This window comes from Danio rerio, chromosome 6, assembly GCF_052040795.2.
Source record: "Danio rerio strain M-AB ecotype USA chromosome 6, GRCz13ab, whole genome shotgun sequence".
NCBI classification, from domain to species: domain Eukaryota; kingdom Metazoa; phylum Chordata; class Actinopteri; order Cypriniformes; family Danionidae; genus Danio; species Danio rerio.
In genome coordinates this window covers 13,428,392-13,454,388 of record NC_141026.1, presented here as the reverse complement: position 1 = coordinate 13,454,388, position 25,997 = coordinate 13,428,392, and the positions used below count along the sequence as shown (strand labels likewise).

Here is a 25,997-nt window from a genome sequence, read left to right as displayed (position 1 = left end):
AAAATAGATGAACTCTGGGAGTCCTGCAAGAACGCTTTCTTCGCCCCCCCCTGGCAAATTCTGATTAAAAGTTACTTAATGAAATATTTATTTCACAATGATGCCTCGTGTAAATGGGCTTATCTTTTGGGAGAAGCCTGCGTAATTTCTGGGCAAAGAAATATTAATAAAATAAATTGCTGGTTGAATAAAAGTAACTTTAAACCAGAATTAGCCAGAGATATGAATACTTTCAGGCTTGACTGGACATGTTAACTGTTTATAGAGATAAAAATACAGAGCAAACTTGTTGCTTGGCTGCTTTTCTACACTGATTTGATGCCTCTTCTTCCCAGAGTCAACTTTACAATTTTTGACGGGGGCGACGGGAAGTGCCACTACATTATGCAGCTGGGCTTTGGAAGCACTTACACAGTCCTGATCCCCAGCACCTTCGCCTTCGGACAAACAGTAAGTCTAAACAGCCACGCATTACATAGAAATAGGCCCAAAATATTATACTTTCTTAATCTTCTGCATGCTGCTCAAAAAGTAAATCATGCTGGTTTGGAATGTTATGAAGATGAATAAATGGACAGAAATGTATATTTTGTGGTGGTTTATCACCTAAACAACTGGTCCATGACCAGGGTTGTCCACTAGAGGGCTATAGGATGACATAATCTTCATATACAGGGTTTCTGCAGATATCATAATGTCAAATTTAAGACTTTTAAGACCTTTTTAAGACCATCAAGTATTAAATTTAAGACCTGTATCGCAATATCAAAAACGCACACACATAAAGAGAAAATGCAAAATCACAAAATTAGTGGTAAAATAAATGTATTCAAATTGAACAGTACTAAAGACAGGTTAGATGCACTCGCGAACTACAGAAAAAACAAACAAACATCTTGAGGCTGATTTAAACTTTCGCGTGGCACCACATCGCGCACCTCACGAAACAGACAAGGCTTTTATACCTTTTTTTTTCAGTTTAACAACATAAAAACGGTGGACCAATTGGAGCGTTTTTTAGAGCGACCGCAACTTGACGTAGGAGTGCGGTCCCCTCGCCCACCAATATTGATTGACAGGTGCATCATCATGTCCTCAGTTTGTTGATTCCCGTCCGCCATTTTCAGCGTGTGAGTCAAAGCGATATCACTAAAGGAACACCCTTGCTCTATTTTTTAGATATAAGTCTTATTGGGCACAACACAAGATCAATATTCTCCACATTATCGCTCTAATCGGAATTATTGGTTGTACCTTTAAGTAGGTTTGCAAACGTGTACTTTTCATTGCGTCTACCTTAAACTTCAGCCGTTTGCATTTCTCGTGAACACAGATGCTCCTTGTGATCTTAACTAGGTGTTACATAGGTTTCTATCAGGGTACATACAACGGCGCTTCAAGTCTTGACCGAGTCGTACATGTACAGCTGAATGCTGGTCCTCTCACTCTTGTGGCTTCTCTCTCTGTCTGCTGCAAACACAGAGCGGGGGAGCTCTAGGCTCCGTCCCCTTGTTACGTTGGGCGGGAAGCTGAAACTAATTTTCATGTAAAACAACACGCCCCTAAAACAGCGAGCTGTGTAAACGCCCCCAAAATGACACTTTTTAACAAATTATTATAAAAACATCTGAACTGTGTTGAACTGAACCTAAACTGGCACACTCAGAAGAACCATAATACTAATATTAAATCATAAACTGTGCCCTTTAAATGACAGGGGGCAGTCAGAAGAAATAGACAGTAAAATCAGACGAATAAACAGAGAAGTAGAAAGCTTCTGGAACTAGGTCATATCATTAATATCATTCAAGATAATTGTTTTTAATTATTTTTATAATTTATTATTACACAATTGAGTTGAATAACAGAAAACTGATTGGCTATTGTCCGTATAGGGCATGTCGGTCTTATTTGTAGCTGTAATACCGCAAATTACAATTGGACTAGTGAAATAAAGAACTACAACACCTCGAAAACCAAGCAACAACAAGAAAAAACAATTTAAATGAGCATTAGATGTAGCGTTACATGGACATCGGAAAAATAAGACCTGTGCAAAAATATTTAAGACCTAGAACAGTGAATTTAAGATTTTTTAAGGCCTTAAATTCAATATTTTAAATTTTAGACTTTTTAAGACCCCTGCGGAAACCCTGCATGTAACTGAAGGGTTAATTCACCTAAAAATGAAAATCGCTTCATTAATTTCGCAACCTCATTTTGTTCCAATCCCCTGAGACCTTCGTTCATCTTCGTAAGAAAAATTAAGATATTTTAGATGAAATTAGAGAGCTCATCTATGCTGTTCTTCAACTAATATAAATGGAATATTTGGTCAGTAGTCTAACAGATTTTTAGTCTGGAGACTGAAGGTGCTTTCACACCTGTGAATCGATTCAGTTGTTCCGAAACAGGGATTAAAATTGTTACATTGTTGCTCTTTGCTCTTGGTGCGGTTCGCTTTCACACTGCAATTTCTAATCAGACCAAAAGAGCTTAAACAAGTCACGTGTGATTAAACTCTCCTCTCATTGATCAGAGTGTCAGGGTTTATTTTGCACAGTCTCGCTCAGCTGTCAGGGGAGGTGGTGGTTTGGTGGTGTTTGACAAGGTGCGCGCGACATGTCTGAAGAGCGAGGAGAGATGCGTTGGGGAGGGGTGAGAAGGGTGCGCAACGTATTTGAGGACCGGGAGGGAGACGCAAGATTACCAGGAGATTTACAGGTTCCGAAACAAAAGTGTAGGTGTGAAAGCACCCTGAGTCAGTTTGCTAAACACTGTGGCTAGTTATCAAACCTAGTGTGTGTGAATGTGTGCAGTGCAGCGAGAGCTTTGAAGCAGTGCAGGACATGGAGCCCAATAGGATCCACATGGCCTGGCAGGTCATTCAATACTTCCTTTTGACCTGTGGTGAAGTGGTGTACTCGGTCACCGGCCTCGACTTCTCCTATTCACAGGTATGGATTCACTGTTAAAAATGCTGCCTTCTGCACAATTCCTTCATGTTGACCCAAAACAAATCAATTTACTTTTACAAATATTAGTAGATTGAGCATAAAACAATTTGTCTCAAATAAACTCAAGAATTGAATTGATTCAGCTCATTTTAAAGAAGTAGTGTGGACAAGCAGCACATTCAGAGAGATTTGATCAGTATTGTTTTATTGCATGTCATCATTTGGTTATTACTGCACCTTGTAGGCTCCGAGCAACATGAAGTCGGTCCTGCAGGCTGGTTGGCTGTTGACCGTCGCTGTGGGGAACATCATTGTGCTCATCGTGGCTGAAGCAGGATCTCTTCCGGATCAGGTATACAGCCCTACAGCTTATCTACACTTCTAAATAAACACTCATCTGAAGGAATTTAGGCCTTATCTGATCACAATTGTGCGATGCTGAGTACAGGTGTGAATTGGGTGTAAAATTCAATTCAATTCAGCTTTATTTGTATAGCGCTTTTACAATGTAGATTGTGTCAAAGCAGCTTCACATAAATGGTCACAGTAACTGGATCAGGGTAGTTCAGTTTGTAGTGTTTAAGTTCAGTTCAGTTTAGCTCAGTTCAGTGTGGTTTGAAGTCATTATTGAGAGTCCAGACACTGAAGAGCAAATACATCGATGAGTAGCTTTTCAGATCCTGAACCATGCAAGCCAGTGGCGACAGCGGAGAGAGAAAAAACTTCACCAATAGGAGAGTGAAGAAAAAAACCTTGAGAGAACCAGACTCAGTTCGGCACGACCATTTTCATTTCTCCGCTGGTCAAAAGTCTTGTGCAGAGCTGCAGTCTCAGCAGTGGAGGCTGGAAGCTGGCCTCAGCTTCCAGCCTTAAAATGTTTTGACCACTTTTGTAGAATCACTTTTGTGGAGCTCAAAAAGTCAAAATAGTGTGCATTCTTATTCTTCTGCAGTTGGGGCAGATCTAGAGGTGGGGGCACAGGGGCGTCATTTAAATTGTTGTTGGCATTTGAGCTGACGGGTGTGTTTGTCGTTGTAGTGGGCTGAATATCTGCTGTTTGCGTCTCTTCTGGTGGCTGTGAGCATCATCTTCGCCATCATGGCCTACTTCTACACCTATATCGACCCGAATGAGATCGAGGCTAAGTTTAAAGAGTTGGAGCCCGAGGACAAGAAAAGGAAAGAAATGCAAATGACGGCCAAAGACAATATGGCGTACGTACACAATGAGAACACAAACATCAAGCAAACCAAGATCTAGACATTTTTTTTTTCTTCCCTCCTGATCAGAGGTGTTCCACGTCATGACTGATCCAGCATTTTCTTAAACAGTTAAGTGTGGGATTTGTTGTAGCAGAAAAGATTCTCAAATCAGCCCAAGGAAATGCTAATTCTTCCTAAATTGAAGTTTTGTTTGGGATGAAGAGTGTGGGCTTGAGGGTTGGTAGTTTTGGAGGGTATCAGACTGTTAATGTGTCACTATCGTGTGATGGTGACTTTATTTATGAGTCTATTATGTTACTATCAATAAATTGATGGATCGAAACAAGTGTTGCTCTGACAATTGACTCTTATCATGGAAAAACAGTTAAAAAAAATTTAAATTTAAAGTGAAAAATGAATAGAAAAAGTAATAAAAGTGATTATTAAAAGTAATAAAAGTGAGTGCTATATGCTAATGCTAAATATTACTTTGAATGTCGATTCCAGACTGTACTAAAAGCAACACTTGTCCTGTTCATTAGTGCCGTTTAACAATTAATCGTGACTAACCACATACAATTATCGCGTAAAAATAAGTTTGCATTTGCGTAATATATGTACTGCGTATATGTATTATGTATAAACAAATGCACACACATGTATATACACGTAACAATTATTTACATATGTATTAATATTTATATACAATTTTGCTAAATGTAAATAAACATACTATACACATTGACATACATTGATCTGTCTATCTTTAAACAATCTCACATCAATTCGTAACTTTGATTTGGTGGCGAATTTGTACGATCCAATTCGTACAATGATGTACAACAATTTGCTGATTCCCCAAGGACGATTGAGTTTAGGGGTGGGGTTGGGTGCCACACATTCTCTTTAAAATCGTACATTTTCGTACGACTTAACTCGTACGAATTAGCCACTAAACTGACAGAATGTAAAACACCTACGTTTCCTTGAGAGATCAGGCTGTATATATATTATGTACAAAATAACTATACACAGTACACAAAATAATTATGCAAATGTAAGCTTTAAATTTGGTCATGATTAATGGTTTGACAGTACTAATGTTGGATTGGATCTTCCAGAAACATTCTAAAGTGCCTTTAAATAATTAAACATAACCATTCATGGGAAAGACAGTATTGAGAAGGGATTTCTTTTATGTGAAATAGTATCGCCTCTTATTTCATGATTAGATTTGCATTATTTGAAGGGGTTACAGTAAGAACGTGCCACATTACTTGTATATGAGTTCAGTGTTTTCTTGTGTATTTTTAAATTATTCTTTTTTTCTATACATGACTGTAAATGCATTTTGGGTCCAATAAGATCTGAAAGAATCAACTTTTGATGAAGTTCTTCAATAAAAACCTATTTACCATAGATTCTGCCTCGGAGTGAAAATCTTTTGTCTATAAATATATTATAATAAGCATTTATTTAATTAATTTTACCTTTCCTGTAAGGCAGGGGTGTCCAAACCCGGTCCTAGAGGACCTGTGTCCTGCCAAATTTACCTCCAACTGGCTTAAACACACCTGTCAAGAAGTTTCTAGTATTACTAGTAAGAGCTTGATCAGCTGGTTCAGGTGTGTTTGATTAGGGTTGAAGCTAAACTCTCCAGGACAGAGTTTGGACACCCCTGCTTTAAGGGATTGGTCTCTTATTTATTAGGGGTCGCCACAGAGGAATAAACCGCCAACTATTCCGACATATGTTTTAAGCAACCCAGTAATGGGAAACACCCAAACATTCTAAGATACACACTACGACCAATTTAGTTCACCCAATTCACCTACAGCACATGGCTTTGGAGTGTGGGGGAAACCGGAGCACCCAGAGAAACCCACGCCAACACTGGAAGAACATGCAAACTCCACACAGAAATGCCAACCAGAAGAGCTACGTTTTTGCTATGAGGCAACAGTGCTAACCACTGAACACACCGTTTTTACATTAAAAAAAATGCTTACATTTTGAATAAAATATAAAGATAACTTTTGATTTACCTTCACTGCAAAAAAATAAATAGATAAATAAATAAATAAATAAATAAATAAATAAATAAATAAAAAAAGATATGTATTTTGGTAATTTTTAACCTTTACTTAGGATGCAAGATAAGAAATCTTATCTGAGAAACTTGATCACATATATAAAACAAAATGAGTTACATGCCTAAATACATCTACACCAAAGCAATTTTTACTCTCCATTGTCAAATATTTGATCGTTATAACCAGTCGCTTAATTCTTTTACATTTTCAGATGATTTTTAGAAAACAGTTTCTTCATTTTAGCATATCTAGTAAATGTCTTGATTTACAGATGTTTAAAGTGCACCTATTTTAACACTTTTTCAAGATTTAAGATGAGTTTTTTGTGTCTCCAGATTGTGTCTGTAAAATAAAATAAAATCAAAATACCCATCAGATGATTTATTATACCTTTTTAAATCTGGAAATTTGAGCTGTTTTTGTTGCCTGTGCCTTTAATGCGAATGAGCTAGTTCTCCCGGCCCACCAATCCCACATGCGTGTCAGAGCTGTAGCCGTCATGTAGATAAACAGCAGTGATGGACAAGAATGCTACACACACACACACACACACACACACACACACACACACACACACACACACACACACACACACACACACACACACACACTGTACTCTCAAGTGCATTTAGTACAACTTTAAACATCAATAGATCCATCATACCAACAGCTGCAGTGAAGCGGGTTTCTCATAAACACACACACACACACACACACACACACACACACACACACACACACACACACACACACACACACACACACACACACACACACACACACACACACACACACACACACACACACACACACACACACACACACACACACACACACACACACACACACACACACACGTGTTTTTGCATGGCAAATGTAACAGGATACAAGGTAATATCCACTGCAGTATGGACATCCATTATGTTAACATACAAAATAAGCTGGATTTAATGTCCACAAACCGGAATTGAAGCGTCGTCTTTTATAATTGTACTGACACAGCTGTGGTGAAGAATTACATATATTTGACTGTCTATTACAAACACGCACTGTTTTAAACTTGTAAAGCTCATTCTTGATCACGTGATGACGACTGATCATCACAGCAAGCTGAACAGATCTTTTAATCCCGGTCGCTTTGCACACGTCCTGTCTTGTTGATATAATTATACGCAATATTAAACGGCTGTCAATTAATTCAGTGGGAGGGGACACCGAAAAATATTTCAGAAACATATTTCAAAACGTAATTACTGAGGATATTCTTTCCAAATTACGCATCATTTTATGCTATGATTACGCAAATTTAAAAGATCCTGTGAAGGCCTTTGAAATGTGTTTGTATTTGATATTTGATGTAATCGCAACTGAAAAATGAAGAGGGCGGGACATAAAGCAGCCCTTCCCCTTTTAAAAAGCAGCCAATAGTTTTGTTTTCTCACAGCTCTGCTAGTGAGAGTAGTTGAGCTCTAGTGCATCAAATGAAAAGTGTCTTGAAGGGGGCGGGGCATGCAAGATACTAGAGAGCATTTGATTGGTCAAGATTTAATGAGAAAGTAAAGTATGAGGTGACGTGAAAAAAAGATTATCCGTTTAGGAGGAAGTGACAAACTTTACATGATTATATCAGTTTTATGTCTTCTAAATGCAAATTTTGTTGTTATTTTGTATCACACTAGCTTATAGATATACTTGAAGACTAACATACTCATACTAATTTATAAAGCCCTAAACTTAGACTAAAGGATGAAATAAGGCCTTTAAAATGAACTCAAGCTCTGATTTATCAAACTAAAGGCTGATTTATACTTCTGCGTCAAGCGCACGCGTATGCTACTGCGCAGCCTACGCGTGGACGCATAGTCCTCACCATGGCTGTTGGCGTCGCTGACGCGCACCTCTAAAAAAATGTAAATACACATCGCAACAACGCGTAGCACAAGATTTGTGATTGGTCGGCCAGGTATCGATGAGTGTGAGCAGTACCGAGAGCCGCGCGAGTCTGCTGGAGCGAGTGTTTACAGGTGTGGAGTCCCGTGAAGGAACTCCAGATGGAAAGTTTTGTTTTGTGTTTATCTTATGGTTAAAGTTGTTGCACGTGCGCCGGTTCCTGCCTCAAAATGAGTGAGTATGAGCCACTTGTACATTAAGGAAGCATTCAGAAAAAACAAAACACCAGTGAAGCACAAACACATCACTGCCAGCTAGTGTTTCAGAAGTGTTATTGCAGAGCAACAGAAACAGTGCGCAGAAGTATAAATGCACTGCACCGTGAAAGGCTTGCCGTGGGTCACGCCGATCACTTGACGCAGAAGTATGAACCAGGCTTAATAGGGGAATTACCAACCATACCATACCGACTGCAAAAATAGACCGGTTGCAATAGCAAACATGTGGTGTTGTGCGGTAGGATGCCAAAATCGAAGTCCAAATACAAAACTTTGATTTTACCGTACACCACACTGCTTTTATTGCCAACAGCAGACGTCTTTGGCTTATGGCCATCAGAAGAGCTGAATGGAATGATGACCTATTTAAAAATGCTCAACAAAAAGCTAACTAATTCTCTCATTTCATATCAGGTGAGTTTAGGCTATGCTGAATCATACACATTACTCATTTTTGACTGCAGCAATGATTTCAGCAAAAACAGTTAAATATGGTTCATTAAACTGCAGACAGTTTCTAAGAATGAAATGTAAAAGTGTAATTTCACATACCCTGCCGTACAGATGCAGTTCACTGTCAGAATGCAGTTGTTTTGCTCGTTGATGATTACCCAGGCCTTGTACAGTTTCATCTTCTTTCCTTGTATTTGGCTAGGCAGAACCTCGGTTTTTAGCGCTACAGTTTTGAATCTGGTAATCATGGAACATTATCTCTTGCACATGACCACACAGAACAAAATTGTAGGCATCCAAAGACTTGTAGGCCTTTAGCTTCTCTCTTGTAGAATCACGTGGAGTTTTAATGAGATAGTTGTATATTTGGGGCTGGATGTTTGGCCATTTCACCTTATCCAATATCCATTGGGAGGGTGCTGTCGCAAATGGACCTGTCAGACGCACATCGCTTAATTTTGCAGAATAACTGTGGTTGTCACTGGGTGACGAGCTGTTATAATACGCTGAAAGCATTATGTAAATAATATATATAATATGTAATCAATATAACTTATCTCTAATACAACAACAAACTCTGTACCGCATCGGATAGCATTCACTTGCTGTAAATGCTAGCGCTCCTGTTTTTTTCTGCAACCTCGCTGCGCGCATCCTGAATGTTTACAAACCGGTAGTTTGTCTATAACACAAATGACGAAAAGTAACATTTTAAGTCCAAAACAGATGAAAATAAGAAAGTCAGATAATTTTTTTTTGAGTAAAACCCTTTAATTTCTTATTAAAATTAACAGAGCACCCCCAAAAATGTACATTTGATAAAAAGGCAAGGCATTTCAGTAATGGCCATTTCAGAGGCTTGATTTTTTGTTGTTGTTGTTTTTTTTAAATATTTACCTTTCTTTTGTTTCTAACAATATCTACAGAAGCTCTTGGCCATCTGTACACAGTGATTCATTTGCAAAAAAATCCATCATCTCTTTTTAAAGGTCTGTAAAATTGAAACTATATACACAGATCTGTACACAAATCCAAACATAGCGCCCTCTGTCTTCCTGGATTACCTGAGATTTCAGCACGAATACTGCAATCTCCTTCACATCAGGGCTTGGATGCGCACACACACACACACAGACACACACACACACATCCGTCCCCACACATGCATTTTGTTCAGAGTCATGCACACTATCTTGTATTTTGTTTTACGGGCCTCCTCGCCCTCTGATGGCATACTTTTAATGCATTCCTTCCAAAAGCGTTAATGCAAAAAACGACCTGCCTCCAAACAATCGCGCTCTGCTCAGCCGGAGGAGTTACATCTAGGTTTTTTCTCCATTGCTTAAGCAGTCTCCATTACAAACACACTATGACACACACACACACACACTTGCGCACACACACTCCAAAGTGTTCCAGGAGATTATAAAAGAAGAGTGAAACTAGGGGAAGCTTTGAGGAGTTTGAGAAGGACAGCTGGTCCTCCAGGGTAGACGTCACAGAGTCTGCTGGTGTCAGGATTCGCTGAGCTGATGCCGGGGGGAGGGGGCGGGACTTAAGAGAGACGGACAGGCCAATGGAGTAATCACTGGTGCGATGACGATGATGTTCTTGCCCTAGAGAACCTGCATAGGAGAACACGGCAGTTGAAATACTTGTACAGTTGAAGTCAGAATAATTAGCCCTCCTGTATATTTCACCCTCCGATTTCTGTTTAACGGAGATGTAATAGATTTAAAAACACTAATGACCCTTGAGGAAGTCCTTACCGTTGTAGCCGCTGAATAAGCTGAGTGACCATGACGTCTGAGATGCCTGGATAAGCCTCCTCAGCCAAAAATATAGCTTCTCCGAGCTGCTCCAGAACCTCAGGCTTTACCGTCGTCGCTGCAGCAGCCTCTCCTGCTCCCTCCTTCAGCTGAACACACACACACACACACACACACACACACACACACAAATGATATCCAGCTTATGACTCTATCCACAGCATACTTTTACTACAGACACAGCTTCTAGAGTAAACATTCTTTACAGTGCTAATGAGACATTTAACCAGCTATGACTGCTACTTTAGCTCAGGCTATATCCTGTAGTAGTAATATACAGTAGTCAACATTTGAAGGTTTGATGAACGTTTCATCAAAGCAAAACCATTTTGAAAAACATTTGATCCACTTCAAATGTTGACTTCTACTGTATATTAAAAAAAAGGTTTTGAAGAATCAACATAATAAAGGTTTAATACTGCTAAAATGTTTATGCGTTATACAGCATCTCTTTTTTTTCTTTTTAAAGAGCAACAGGACTTCTTTTATTTACAAAGGAAAACATTCAGTGTGGCGGAATATCTTGGCGTATTTCCAACAAGAATTATTCGATCAGTAACAGTACATTGGATGGAAGAAAGTTCTCCAAAGGTGGCTCAGTGGATTCAGAGACACACAGGTCTATATAATGCAAAAAATGACTGCATGTCTACAAATGGAGACTGGTATTTTTCTGAAGAGGTGGAAAAGTATTATGACATATTTAGATTTGTATATTTGAAGGTAACTTAACTTATCATCATCATTTGTTATCATAACAAATAACTGTAATTTGAGGTTACTACAATGCAACACAATGTAACCTGATGTCCAAATGTATTCTCTGTAAAGTAATAATGATGGCAATAGCTGTTATTTATTTTTGTTGTTTTCTTTTAATTGATTTTTTAAAATTCTAATTTCATTATTATTTTTTATGTATTCCCTCATGTGTAAGGGGTTAAATTGTTGGGGACGGGGTTTTGCTGTAAAATGGTTAAAAAAAAGTAAAAAATAAAAAAAAATTTTGATCAAAGAATCAAACGTTACATTCTACTATTTTAAAATCAAAGCGCAGGCATGAAATACTAATTCACTGTCATTTTTAATCTTTATATCATGCCCCTATTACTCAATTTCACTGATTTGTGACATTTAATTTAGCAATATTCAGCAAAACTTCTTTGCATTTTTCAAACTAGAGTCATGTGATCAAAGAATCAAACTTCATATTAAACTATTTTAATCTATTGAGTTATTATATTATGCCACTATCACTTGATTTGACTGATTTTCATTTCAAATATAATATTTAGTATAACGACTTATAGAAATGTGTTACACTGGGACACTTATTCTCTTTAAGTGGAAACATTCATCTTCACATGATTGATAGATAAAATTATTTCTTTTGTGTGTTTAAATAGGGTTTTCATTAAGAGGCTCTTTAAAAGCTTTTTATAAACCTTTGTTGAATTATAATGACACTACTGATCTTGAAGCAGAAGAGGAATAACTCCCTTTTTGTCTCCCTTTTTGTACATTTACTCTGTTTATTTATTTTAAATGTTTATTTTAAATGGTCATTTGTACTTGGTTTTGATGATAGGGACTGGATATAAAACGGCAGCATTTTTACTTTTGTATTTATATAATATTGTATCTGCATAAACTGCAATTAATATTATTGGCAAAAAAAGAAATGTTACACTGAATAATGATAAATACCTATATTTTGACTTTTATTTTAACTATTTATTTTCATTTAAAACACTATAGTAATATTGGGTCACTTATATCAAAATGTTGTTAATTTTGTATTATGTAAATATATATATATATATATATATATATATATATATATATATATATATATATATATATATATATATATATATATATATATATATATATATATATATATATATTTGAAGTCAGAATTATTAGGCCCCTTAATTATTTGCCCCCCTAGTTATTTTTTTTCTCAATTTCTGTTTAATGGAGAGAAGTTTTTTTTCCAACACATTTCTAAACATAATTGTTTCAATAACTCATCTCTAATAACTGATTTATTCTATTTTTGCTATGATGACAGTACATAATATTTTACTTAATATTTAGAAGACACTTCTATTCAGCTTTAAGTGATATTTAAAGGCTTAACTAGGTTAATTAGGTTATCTAGGTAGGTTAGGGTAATTAGGAAAGTTAATGCTTAATAATGGTTTGTTCTGTAGACAGTGGAGAAAAAATATATCTTAAAGGGCTAATTAATTTTAATAATTTTGAATAATTATTCTCCTTCTGGAGAAAGTCTTATTTGTTTTATTTTGGCTAGAATAAAAGCTGTTTTTATTTTTTAAACCATTTTAATTACCAATATTATTAACCCCCTCAACCATTTATTTCTCCAAACAAACCACTGCTATACAATGACTTGCCTAATTACCCTAACTAGTAAACTTATTTAACCTAGTTAAGCCTTTAAATCTCACTTTAGGCTGATACTAGTATCTTGAAGAATAATTAGTAAAATATTATGTACTGCCATTATTGCAAAGATAAAAGAAATCAGTTATTCAAACTTTGTTTGAATTCTGTATAGAAATTCTGTTTAGAATCGTGTTAAAAAAAAAGTTCTCTCTGTTAAACAACTGCAACTGCATAAATCTTTATCTCATTCTTCTATGGTCACATGACACATCATCATATGGTTAACTCTTAAACTAATCTTCTTCTAGTCAAGAGTCCAGTTCAGGCTCTTCTCTCTCATGAAGGTTTGTCCTTGAAGTAAGGAGATGGTGGAACAAATTAGTGTGCAGTCACTTTTCCCTGGGCTTTTTTCTTTCCCCCAGCATTCCTCTATTTTCCGCTCTCCTCCTCAAACACCTCACTGCTCCATACTGATTAGCAAGAGGCCTGAGGGAGTGACGGACGCCTTTAAAAGATACTTATAAGATATCAAAGCATTCGAGGGCCACTTTTAATCTTCATGATGATATCTTTTAATATATCAGTGGCGAAGCAATAAAATCCTAAAGTAGCCCTAGGTGAATTACAGAAAAGGTAGCCTACATATTGCATAAGAAAACTCCCATATGAAAAGCTACATGCAAATTTACACTAGCGGTCAAAGTTCTAGATCAAGAATTGTTTTATAATTTTGAAAAAGTCTACTGTGTTTGTTTATTAATAAATTCTGTAACAAAAAAGGCATTATTGTGAAATATTATTTATATTTTAAAAATAAGTGTTTTCATATGTTGTATAGTGAACTTTATTCCTGCAATTTAAAGCTGAATTTCAGGATTTACAGTAGGGGTGTCAAAATTACTTGTTTCTTCGGTGCACCGCGATGCATACGAGGACAATTCGGTATCGGTTCAGTAAAAATCATTACTATATACTGACGTCATTTATCTCATATGCGCTATGTGGCAGTTGTTTACCATACTTACTACTTAAAAACGCAGAAGCTGTGCACTATTTTACTGCGTGTGTGTTTGCTGGACAGTCTTTCACTGACACTTACAGCAGATGTCCCTATTTCACTGCGATTGAGAGAAAGTAAACTCCACTTCTCTCTCTCTCTCTCTGTCTCTGTCTCTCACTGTGGCTCATTTAACCTGCTGGCATGACTTTTCCCCTCCTCTCGGCTGTTACAGCGATACCTTTGGATACAGACACAAGCGATTGTCTGCAGAGTTTTCTCCACAGTCTCTATCAAGGATTAGCTGTGACCACCGCTGCCGTTTATTAGTGTCACTCATCTGTGAAGAGCGGCAGTGAGCAAGAGCCAATCGTAGCCCTTTTTGTTGAGCGCGTAACCAATCAAAGGGGTGTAAAAACTTGGTAGACAAGGCTCAGAAAGCGAGCAGGATATTTATATTTCTTTATTTGCTATAAATGCTTGTGTTGTTTAATGGTACTGTTTATATATCTCACTGTGCGTATTAAAGGACAACATTGTATTACAAATAGTAGATAAATATATTCATACATTTTAATAAAAGAATTGCTGTGCTGTAAAGAAAATTTAAAACTGTGTACGGAAAGCATCGTCAATGCATCGTGATGCATCGAGATATCGAATTGAACTGAATTGATGGCATGATAATCGTAACCGAACCAAACCGTGAGACCAAGTTCACAGCTCTAATTTACAGAAAACTTTGCAAATCATTTCATATTCCAATTTGCTCTTCTATTATCATCTATCTTTTATTGTTGGTTAAATAAGTAGTTTGAACAAAACCCAAAATATTTTTTTGAGTGTAAAAGCCAAGCATAAAATGCTCCTGCCAAACCCTGAGATCAGATGATTGGATTCAAAAACTGTAAAACTCTAGAGGACTTCCAAAAAAAAGTGGAGAGCTCCTTTATTGCATTGATTTTAATATCTGTTGAAAAAAATAATGTTTTCTGTTTCTCCACAATTCAAGGGTGACGAAACAACAAAACACATTTTTTTGAGCTGTTGACAGCCTTATGTGTACCACACGGCTAAAAACACTATTAGGACACGTATATCTCACTAAAAAGTGAAAATTGGTTGTTTTTGCGTTATTTCAAGCAAACTCGTACTTCCGGTTTGAAACTAATTTTTGAAGCTGCATCACGGCCATAAGATCTTAGCATGTATTCCAGCGTGTAGACTGGACCTCTGTACCTAGGAGTGCCTTTTTACGTCTCTGAGTGTGCTGCATTCATTCATGAGTAAGACTAGGGCTGCTCGATTATGGGAAAAATCATAATCACGATTATTTTGGTCATAATTGTAATCACGATTATTCAAAACGATTTTCAGTTGAAGTCAAAATTATTCGCCCTTCTGAGAATTTATTTTTATATACATATATTTCCCAAATTATGTTTAACAGAGCAATTTTTTACAGTATTTCCTATAATATTTTTTCTTCTGGAGAAAGGCTTATTTGTTTTATTTCAGCTTGAAAAAAAATCAGGTTTAAATATTTTGAAACCTATTTTAATAGCTCAATATTATTAGCCCTCTTAAGCAATATATATTTTTGATTGTCTGCAGAAGAAACTACTGTTACATCATGACTTGCCTATTTACTTTAATTGAAAAATATCTAATAAAATATAATGTGCTGTCATCATAGCAAAGATAAAAGAAATCAATTATTAGAAATGAGCTATTAAATCTGTTTAAATTGTGTTTTAAGCATCTTCACTGTAAGAAAAAAAAAGTCCTTCAGTCAAGAGTGGCAGCGAGTGGATTTTGGCCTTTTGTTGTTTGATCAATAATAAAAACAGCAGCAGGAATATCGCACACTGTCACTTTAAGAATAGTGCGGCTCCGATATGGTTTCTCTTTCACGTGTCTTTTGATTCTAAACTTGTTTGTTTATTGCAAAAATGAGGATTAATATGAATAATCACTAAACACCGTGCATGTATTTGACCATTAAAGTGCCTTCATTAGGATGGCGTTAGATGTGCGTGTGCTCTGCTGTCTGAGGCTAAGCGCGGACGGCGCACACACAGACACACACACAATACCTGTCCGAGGCTAAGCACGGCGCGCACACACACAACAGTATGTGCTCTTTCGTGCTTTTAAACATATGAATGATGCGCATCCTATGCTGCAAGTTACATTACAGCACATCTTTCAGTCACTTTCACGTGGAACTGGAAAGGAGGTGGTATATGATGGAATAATTGTTTATCTCGATTAATGGTTTTTCATAATCGTTATGAGCCGTAATCGAAATCGAAACCGAATTTTCGATTAATTGCACAGCCCTAAGTAAAACTTGGTTCAAACCAATCAGCGCTCTATTGTGTATGCGGTGACACTTCAATAATATGCATGCTAGCTTCGAAAAGATCTGCTGTAAATGCTGCTCTCCGAGTGTAAACATGTGAACACTGCAAGCAAACTTTTACCGACCGTCGTGTTTAATTTTTTGCCGCATTTTGTGACAGGTTAGTCTACACACACACACACACAGCTTTCTGACCTACCGAGTGCATCTGAGTTACAGAGAAATGCAGAGTTTTTTTCTCTTATACGACGTGCGGTGTCAAACATTCCACCGTCATTGAACACAGTCACTGTCTTTCTCCCCTGCGTCTGTGTGTTTGTTCTGCCTCAGTGAAAATCAGCACGTGCCCAAACGGAAACTCCCATTTTTATTCAAATCCTTCCCCTTTTCCCTCCCCCATCACTCCCACCTAAACACAGCTAGACACACCCACTTTTTCTGACTTTTTCCAAACAAGAGGTGTGAAAACACCCTGCTGAAACAGGGGGGTTTCATGGCCCTTTAAGTTTTCTTGGAGACAACTTTACTGTTTAATGTTGAATCCACTTAATTTTGTAAAACTAATAAGTTAACTTAATTCCTTCCTTCAGCACAAATCGGTTGTGTGGAACCCAGCATTTTTACTGAGGGTGACAATGACTGTTATGTCAGTTCCTACCTCAGTTAAGACTGGAGTGATGACTGTGGACAGACTCTGGGACAGGGGTCTCTTGTTGGGCTCCTGTGAAACGTCACACACATTCAGATAAACAAGCATTTCCACAAGAACACGGTGATGTGTGAGTGTAAACGCTGTCCTCTACCTCCTCTCCCACTAGACTGGCTCCGTTCTGCAGCTTTTTGGGGTCTTTCTCTCGAATGGTGAAGATCCAGTCGTCGTTGCCAAAGTCATTCCCTCCAGACGCCTGGCCGTCCGGTTCTCTGAGAGGAGCAAAGACAAGAAAAACAGGAGGAATTATAAGAGGAATGAAGATCTAAACAAATGACTTTCACATTCTAACATTATAAGGTGCACAATTATATTCAGGTAAATACACAGCTAAAGTAGTTGCAGATGTGGAAACTATTTCAGTTACTTCAAATAAGACAGCCTAAGGGTCCGATCACACCGAACGCTGTTTTTGAATGATTTGATGGCCACAAGCATTCTGCACACTGCTTACGCGCTCCTCGCATTTTAGCCATTGCGCTCTGTGTGCCTGCAGTTGAAGAAAGTCAACTCTAAGTGGAGAAAATCATGTTACGTCATTCACATTTTTTTTTCTTCTTCTCTAAAGCAAAGGCTGGGTTTCCGTTGAGGTGACAGCAGTGTTGATCAAAATGACAACAGAGACTTTTGAGGAGAGACTAGCAGTTGCTGTTTTGAGTTACCCGGACATGTATGACTTAACAAATTTTAAATATCACAATATTATTAAATATTGCTATTATAGCAATATCAACAGCAACACTCGAGCACAATACGCAGCTGATTCAGTCATTGCTTCCAATATTTCATAGGGACATAAAAAGTGCACAGCACTTCTTTTTTTTGTTGTCAACTGAAAAAGGCAGTGCTGTGCACCTCACGTTTTCAGAACAGAAAAGTGCACTTGTTGTGACCCTAAAAAAGACAAAAACTGGATTAGATAGAAAATCCCAAACAAATTAGAACTTTGAGGACATTTACTTGACAAACCTCATGATTTCCAACATCTGAACAATGTCTTTCAGGTGTGATATCCATAGTATACGTAAAATAATAGACTTAGACCTTTTGAATTTACAAAATAACGCATGTAAAAAATTATTGCATATTGCATATTTACAAGGTTATTATTTTTTTTGTCCGTTTTTCACAATTTTTTCTGATCATTCAGATGGCCTTGAAGAAGCTTTAATACATTAAATGTAAAAAGCAATATAAATCTAAAGCATTTCTGTCATTTTTTAAATCATAAAATGTGTTCGGGGATTGTTTTAGCCACCTCAAAAATGAAAATTCTGTCATTTACACACCTTTATGTTAGTAAAAAAACAAACAAACTGTATGTCGTTATCTAGAATGGATGATATTTTGAGAAATGTTTTATTGTTTTGTTTTTTTATATACTATAAAAGCTAAAGGGATCTAATATTGTTTTGATTCTAATGTTCTTAAATATAATATAATATGATATAATATAATATAATATAATATAATATAATATAATATGATATAATATAATATAATATAACATAACATAATAATATAAAATAATAGAATAGAATATTTTTTTGAAAAATAAAGAAAAACATACTAGTAAGAAATGACTTAAGGGTGAATTATTGACGCCAAATTAATAATTTTTAAGCAGACAATTGTATGAAATGTAAATGTGAAAGTAATTTTAGCAGTCTTACGAGTCAGATTCATCAGAACTGGACTCTGCTCTCGACTGTTCGGCTTTCCATCGCTTGTATTTGTCGATGAGCTCCGTCAGGTAGGATGTTTTCTTCGCAAAGCGCACAATGAGCTTGTGTTTGAGCAACTCTTTGGCTGTCGGTCTCTGAGGAAGAAGACAGAAAGACACAGAAACCATCACGACAGGTCCTATGAAACAAAACCTCATTGCTGATGCCTGATTCAACAGTCCCTCAAGGATTTTGAAATTATATATATATATATATATATATATATATATATATATATATATATATATATATATATATAAATATATATATATATTTATATATATATTTATATATATATTTATATATATATATATATATATATATATATATATATATATATATATATATATATATATATATATATATATATATATATATATATATATATATATATATATATATATATATATATATATATATATTTATTTATTTATTTATTTATTTATTGAGTTTTGCAATACTTGCAGCAAATTTTACACCACTTCTATTATTGCTTTGAGGTGAAAATATATACAAATTTACTCCTCTTAATTATTTGACCGCAAGAAAATTGATCTCTTTAATTTATATAAAGGAAAACTAGAGGTTACCCATAAATCCTGCTGTATCATATTTAAAAATGAAACCAGTTGTTTGAAGTGTCATCCATGTTGTTTGACGGATATGACAGTTGATGGAAATTATGCAGAGAATGCATGCTTATGTGTGTGTATGTGAGAGAGAAAAAGAGAGAGGGCTACGCTTTTGACGATTATATACAATAAATAGAAGTTTATGAATCCGCTTTGCCATAACGTCACATGACGCAGATCACACATCAAAGGAAGAGTGTGTATGTGACCACTCAAGGCTTTACACAGCACACAAGCACATTGTGTTCGCAAATACTGTTTTCGTTTCTTTTTTGTACTTTTTTATTTATTGGTATTTAACAAGACCATGCACGGTGCAGAATACGAAATTACAGAGCGTCTTAGTTTAAACCGACTCTTACTTTCCCATAAAACTAGATATTATAATACATATACTTCAGAATAATTAAGAAATGACAGAAACCAATCATACCTTCCCACTACTATACAAAAAAAGAATTAAAACATTCACACAATTACTTCATGTTGTCCCAACACAAACCGATCAATTTAACTTAATTGATTAAACTAATTTAAGTGGATTGAACGTAAAAAAAATTAAGTTGTCCCCCCAAAAAAAACCTCAAGAATTGTGATGTTTCAGTTTGTTTTAAATAAGTTGTTTGAACAAGCAGCAAAATTTACTTTGTGTAACGTTTTTCAATGTACAACTATGCAGATTGCGCACTGTGGTGTGACAGGAATTCAAACACTGTGCTGACCGCTCAAAATAAGAGAAATCTACGACTATGTTGTAAAATTTTGTGACATTTTGCGTTAAATTCAGAATTCGCTGGGATCCCGAAATCCTGGAGGGTCTGTTTCAGGAACAAATATAGCACATGTTTAAATGAAAATGACCTCGGCAGCAAAAACAGAATAAATTGTTTATCCAGAAAGATCAGTGAACCAGTTAAAAAGGAAATGGAAAATGACCTCTGGGAGTCCCCAAAAAACATACTCACAAAACTGGGCTCTTTGTTTAGACAGGCCTCCACAAACTCTTTGAGCGGTTTGCAGTAGTTGCCCTCCAGTGTGGGGGGGTTGTTCTTTGGAATGAGGAACAGCACCTTCATTGGATGTAGGTCGGAATGGGGGGGCTCTCCTTTAGCCAGCTCAATCGCCGTGATGCCCAATGACCAAATATCAGCCTGAGAACAAACACAGCGTTTTCATGACCAGAGCCCGGATGCATGTTAAAGACCCCATGAAATAAAAAAAAAGTTTTTGTTTTTAGGTGTTAGTATTAGTATTGCTAGTTTTTAGGATATCTATAAGCTAGTGCGCAGTTAATCAGTGACAAAATTCGTGTTTAGAAGATACAAAACTGACATATACATGTAAAGCTTGTAGTTCGTCACTTCTGCCTAAATGAATCAACGGATTTATTCATGTTACCTCATACTTTAGGTTTCTTATTAAATCTTGACCAATCAAATGATCTCTAGTATCTGACATGCCCCGCCCCCTTCAAGACGCTTCTCATTTGCTTTTCATTTGATCAGCTTGATCTCAACCACTTTCACTGGCAGCGCTGTGATGAAAACAAAATGCTGTTGGCTGTTTTTTTATAAATGGGAGGAGCTACCCCATGTCCCAGTCCCACCCTCTCTTCATGTGTCAGCTGAGATTACATCAAACATCGAATAAAATTGCACATTTTTTAAAGCACTTCACGGGTTCTCTAAATACTTTCATGCAACCAGACCCAGTCCACTTCCATGTCACTTGATGAAATCACATCACAATGATTTACTTGGGGGAAAAAACTAACAAGGCGTCACGATCAACAGCAGATCCAGACGTCTGGTGCAGTGACTGATCTGCAGCACAGCCCTTGACTTTTGTTCAGTGGCTCTCACCTTTGAGTCATAAGCGGACTGTTTGATGACCTCAGGTGCCATCCAGAAGGGTGTGCCCACGAAAGTGTTTCGCTTGATCTGTGTGTCCGTTAGCTGACCGGCCACACCGAAATCTGCCAGCTTCACCTCCCCTTGCTCCGACAATAATACATTTGCGGCTAAAAAAAGAAATGAGAAAGGACAGTGTGAGGGAGAGTGTATGATAACTTCAGAAATGCAACATTTATGCCAAACTGGGGGCCCAAATGGGGTGCATGAAAAATAGGGGTGTAACGGATCACGGTTTATCACTGTTTGTTTAGCCTGCAATTATGCATTCAGTGTAAAGCTGCAAGATTAAACATTTAAAGATCGTGATCTCAATTCAACCCCACGCAACATGTATGATAAATGGTGATGATTTGCATGTTTGTTCCTTCGAAGGGCTGCATTCAAATGTGTTTTATCGAGAGAGATACTGTTCTGACCCTTTTTCAGTTCGTTACAAAATTAAATAACACAATAGTACTGAGAGAACAGTTTATAGTTCAGATATAAACACACTGATGTTTATGGTAAAGATAAAAATCACAGTTTGATGGAACTTGACGCTAGTGAATGTTGTAGCAATTACACTCTGTAACCACCGGGTGGCGATAAACAACCTTTAAAATTATAGCACTGAATAGGTTTCCAAAAATGATAACCTGCATATGGTTATGTATTTAAATGGATAACATTGTATGTTATCAACTTATTGTATTATTGTACACATTTGCTTTACTAAAAAAAATAAATATACTTTTATGTCCTTTTAATTTGATGTTTTTCCCTTCACAGTATTAATCATTTAAAAACATTACAACTGTAAAGTTGTAAAATCTGATACATGCAAATAATACAGCCACTAGGGATGTACAATTTCTCCGTGAGCAGGTTAAAAATTTATTCAAATATGCAACGATTTACACCGGTTAAAATGTTAAAAGAATCGCAATACATATTTGAACAGAGGGGGCGCTGTGTTATAATATAATATAAATGGAAAGCAAATGACATTTGTCTCCTTTTTTGCTGATCCGAAAAATGGTTCAATCAGTGACTCAAAAACTGTAGTGTAAATCGATTAAAATAATTGGTGATTCAAACCAGTAGAAATATTGAACAAATCGCGATACATTTTTTTCTAACAGAGGGGGCACTTTGTTATAATATAATATAAATGGAAAAAAAATGACATTTATTCAACTTATAAGGTTCTATCTGCGTTCTGAATGATTTTGAGATACTGAGCTTCAAAGTTATTGCATTTTATAGCAAACAGTAAGTGTGTAACATTCGTTTTTTTAAATAAAAAGTGTTCAAATGTAAACAACTAATTAAATGACAACTTACTTACATTATGGGATGTTTTTTATAAGAATATGTCAATAACTCAATTTTGTTAAAAAAGTCAGATAGAATCTTTTAATTCTAAGGTGATGATTTGTCTCCTCTCCTCGTTTGCTAAACCGAAAAATGGTCCAATCAGTGACTCAAAATCTGCAGTGTAAATCGATTTAAATATGCAACGATTTACACCGGTAGAAATGTTGAACGAATCGTGATACATTTTTTGAAGAGAGGGGGCGCTGTGTTAAAATATAATATAAATGAAAAGCAAATGACGTTTGTGTCTCCTTTTTTGCTGAACCGAAAAATAGTATGATTCATAACGCAAAAAACGTAATGTAAATAGATTTAAATATGTGACGATTCAAACCGATAGAAATGTTGAACGAATCCCAATAAATTTTTTAAACAGAGGGGGCGCTGTGTTATAATATAAATGGAAAGCAAATGACATGTGTGTCTCTTTTTATGCTGAACTGAAAAATAGTCCAATCCATGGCTCGAAAACCGTAGTGTAAATCGATTTAAATATGTGACGATTCAAACCGGTAGAAATGTTGAACAGGAAAATTGAAAACCTAGCCCCATCTATATACACTGTAGAAAGAAAAAGAGGAAGACAAACACTGAAGCAATTTCCAGTTGAATCATGTCACGAAGACGCTGTGCTCTGAAGTGTGAGGGAAAGTTTCTCTACCCAAAGATGAGGCTGTGAAAAGTCAGTGGCTGAAGATTATTTTTGCAAAAATACCTCAGCAATATAGTCCCAGCCTTGTGCTGTGTTCCGGTCATTTTTCTAACGAGTGCTTCAGCAATCTACACCCTTACAACTGGGGATTCATCAGCCGTTGGTTAAAGGAAGGATCCGAAAAGACTATTGATGTGTGGGACTTTAAAGTTCTTGTCAAGCTCTGACACAGTACACAGTTCATGGATCGGTTTCTTTTATTTATTTTTTTTCAGATTGTTGGTTTAGTGTTTCAACTTTCAAGATTCATTTGTGTTTGTTTTCTCTCTAGTTCTTACTGTGATTCATGACACTATATTGTGTAATAGTTCTAAGGTATGTGACCAATAAATGAATCGTGAACCATCAGTAAAAGAGTCAATCATCTTTTAACCGGGATACTACAGTACACATTTGCTCTACTAATATATATATATATTAGTCTTTTTAATCTGATGTTTTTCCATTATCAGTATTGATCATTTGATAAAATGATAACTTTACATTTTAAAATCTGATATATGCAAATAATAAAGTCACATAACAGATTACAAACAAATCATAGAAGCTGAATAACACCAAGGCAAATATCTGGTGTCAAAATATGTCTGAATAAATTAAATCTTCTTCTGTCTATCTGGACCAACAAACATTCAAGTCACAGCAGATATGTGCTTTTTCATTGGACTCTGAATAAAACTGACCGACCAGTAAGATTTGGTTGCACAGATCTGCTAATGTTACATAAAACCGCAACTTCAAAGTGCTCCATTTTGCTAAGCGACAGTAAACGGCAGTGGAAGAATCCATAATTGGCTCTCATCTCTGTGCTCTTGCATTTCCCGTTATTTGATCACGGTGAAATGAAATAAAATCTGAACGGCTGTATGAAAAGATGTAAATACTGTTAGTGCTCATTTCTAAACGATGCAGGTGACAGATCTGACTGTTGAACGGTCCTTTGTGTAGCACAGAATCTAGCATAACAGCTGTATTTATTGTCATGTAGTTTTTTTACGCGTTGTTATAAGTAAACTAATCAAGTGCAAACTGGATATCATTCTTATGTTGAACAAGTGTGTTTGTAAACATGTCTCAATAACCTTGCTATCAAAATCTAAAAAATGCTCTAAAGTAGCTTTATTACGCTTTGTAAACCTTCAGCTTCCTATGAGCTTGAAAAGGTTACAAAGCATATCACAATGTCCACTCTAAACTGGGCTTACTTTTACATGTGAACCATGCTAGCAAAATGAGCAGCAAATATGCCGACTATAAGCTAAGATCAAAATAAAAAAAATATGTCAACTGTGGTAGTTGTTTTTACAAAAATAAATAAATAAATAACTAAGCAACTATAAAATCCTTAATATTTGCACGTCTTCTGACAGTGTGCAACATGCACTTTTGAATAAATTAAGCATCACAGTCTGGTTCTTGTTCAAACACTAAAATTAAACATGAGAAATCTACACAAATTTATGAAATTCACTAGATGTTTTGACAAAATTTTTACTGCATAAGTTCATTAAAAACAATCTGAATTTAAAGCGCATCACATACAGATGGCTAAATTCTGAACCCACTACTACGGTAGCAGGGAAGTGCAAAACAACATTACAAAGTGTGAAACACTTTTACAAAGCTCGAGACAAATTTACATTTTGAAAAACATTTTTACCTATCATTAGACACAATTACATAAGAAAAAAATTAACAAGACGCAAAACACTTTTACAAGTCCCAAAACAAATTTACAATTACAGATTCCTTACGCAAAGGGAATGTACCACACACCGGAAGTGGTGTAGAATGTGTTAACATGTTGTTATCTCTCTACTTTGTTGACCTCTAAGAAGGTTATCCGGGTTACAAATGAGAGAGCGCGCAGGGGCGGGGTTGGTGTTGGGAAAAGTTCAGTTGAAGATGTCTCGTGTGTGCGAGGAGGGATTGAACAAAATAAAGTGTGCTTACTAAATAAACGTTGTCTTTATTAAACTTTACAGAATGTACCACACACCGGGAATGATGCAGGGAAAAGTTTTGTTGTTGGTGATCGTGGTAAATTCGTGCTGTGGAGTACATGGCATAAACAAAGTTCATGGTGACCGAACATGGACTGTGGGCCAGGGTTGTTTTGCCGTTTTGTGGCAAACACGCGAGGAGCTTAACGTGGTTTTGCTTTACACGTGGTCGTTGTTTGGAGTTTATAAAAGACGCGGACCAGACGGAAACGCCAGACATACTGCATCAATGTGTTCAATATTTTACCGAGGGCCACTCTTACGCTGTAATCATGGACGTGATGTCAAGTCTACACAGTGTAAACATCTGCTTGAGGACTCTTAACAGTAAACTGAATAAAGCCGGTGTTACGGTTTAACTGGTGTTCGTGTCAACTGAGGCCCCTTTTCAGATGTACGTAAACTATTCACGTTTGCAGATTGGCAGATTCGTTACTTTAAAGAAATAATTATAATTGACATGTCATCAACG

The 25,997-nt window shown here is 36.3% G+C and overlaps 2 protein-coding genes across 9 annotated transcripts in view; one reads left to right on the top strand and one right to left on the bottom strand.

Moving 5' to 3' along the window:
• Positions 1–5,578, top strand: part of slc15a1b (solute carrier family 15 member 1b) — a 38,801-nt gene extending 33,223 nt beyond the window's left edge. For 5 of the 6 annotated variants that reach the window (XM_087256176.1, XM_087256173.1, XM_087256174.1 and 2 more), the window contains 4 exons: positions 336–450; positions 2,820–2,957; positions 3,202–3,309; positions 3,996–5,578. In XM_087256176.1, coding sequence (XP_087112302.1) covers positions 336–450; positions 2,820–2,957; positions 3,202–3,309; positions 3,996–4,217 — 583 coding nt within the window. In that variant the 3' untranslated portion in view covers positions 4,218–5,578. 6 annotated transcript variants of the gene reach the window in all.
• The window catches only part of stk24b (serine/threonine kinase 24b (STE20 homolog, yeast)), an 835,587-nt gene that overhangs the window by 756,002 nt on the left and 53,588 nt on the right, over positions 1–25,997 (bottom strand). Inside the window, 7 exon segments of one of the 3 annotated variants that reach the window (NM_213477.1) lie at positions 9,753–10,498; positions 10,643–10,791; positions 17,135–17,197; positions 17,280–17,397; positions 18,859–19,004; positions 20,507–20,692; positions 21,404–21,561. In NM_213477.1, the coding sequence (NP_998642.1) occupies positions 10,459–10,498; positions 10,643–10,791; positions 17,135–17,197; positions 17,280–17,397; positions 18,859–19,004; positions 20,507–20,692; positions 21,404–21,561 (860 nt within the window). In that variant the 3' untranslated portion in view covers positions 9,753–10,458. 3 annotated transcript variants of the gene reach the window in all.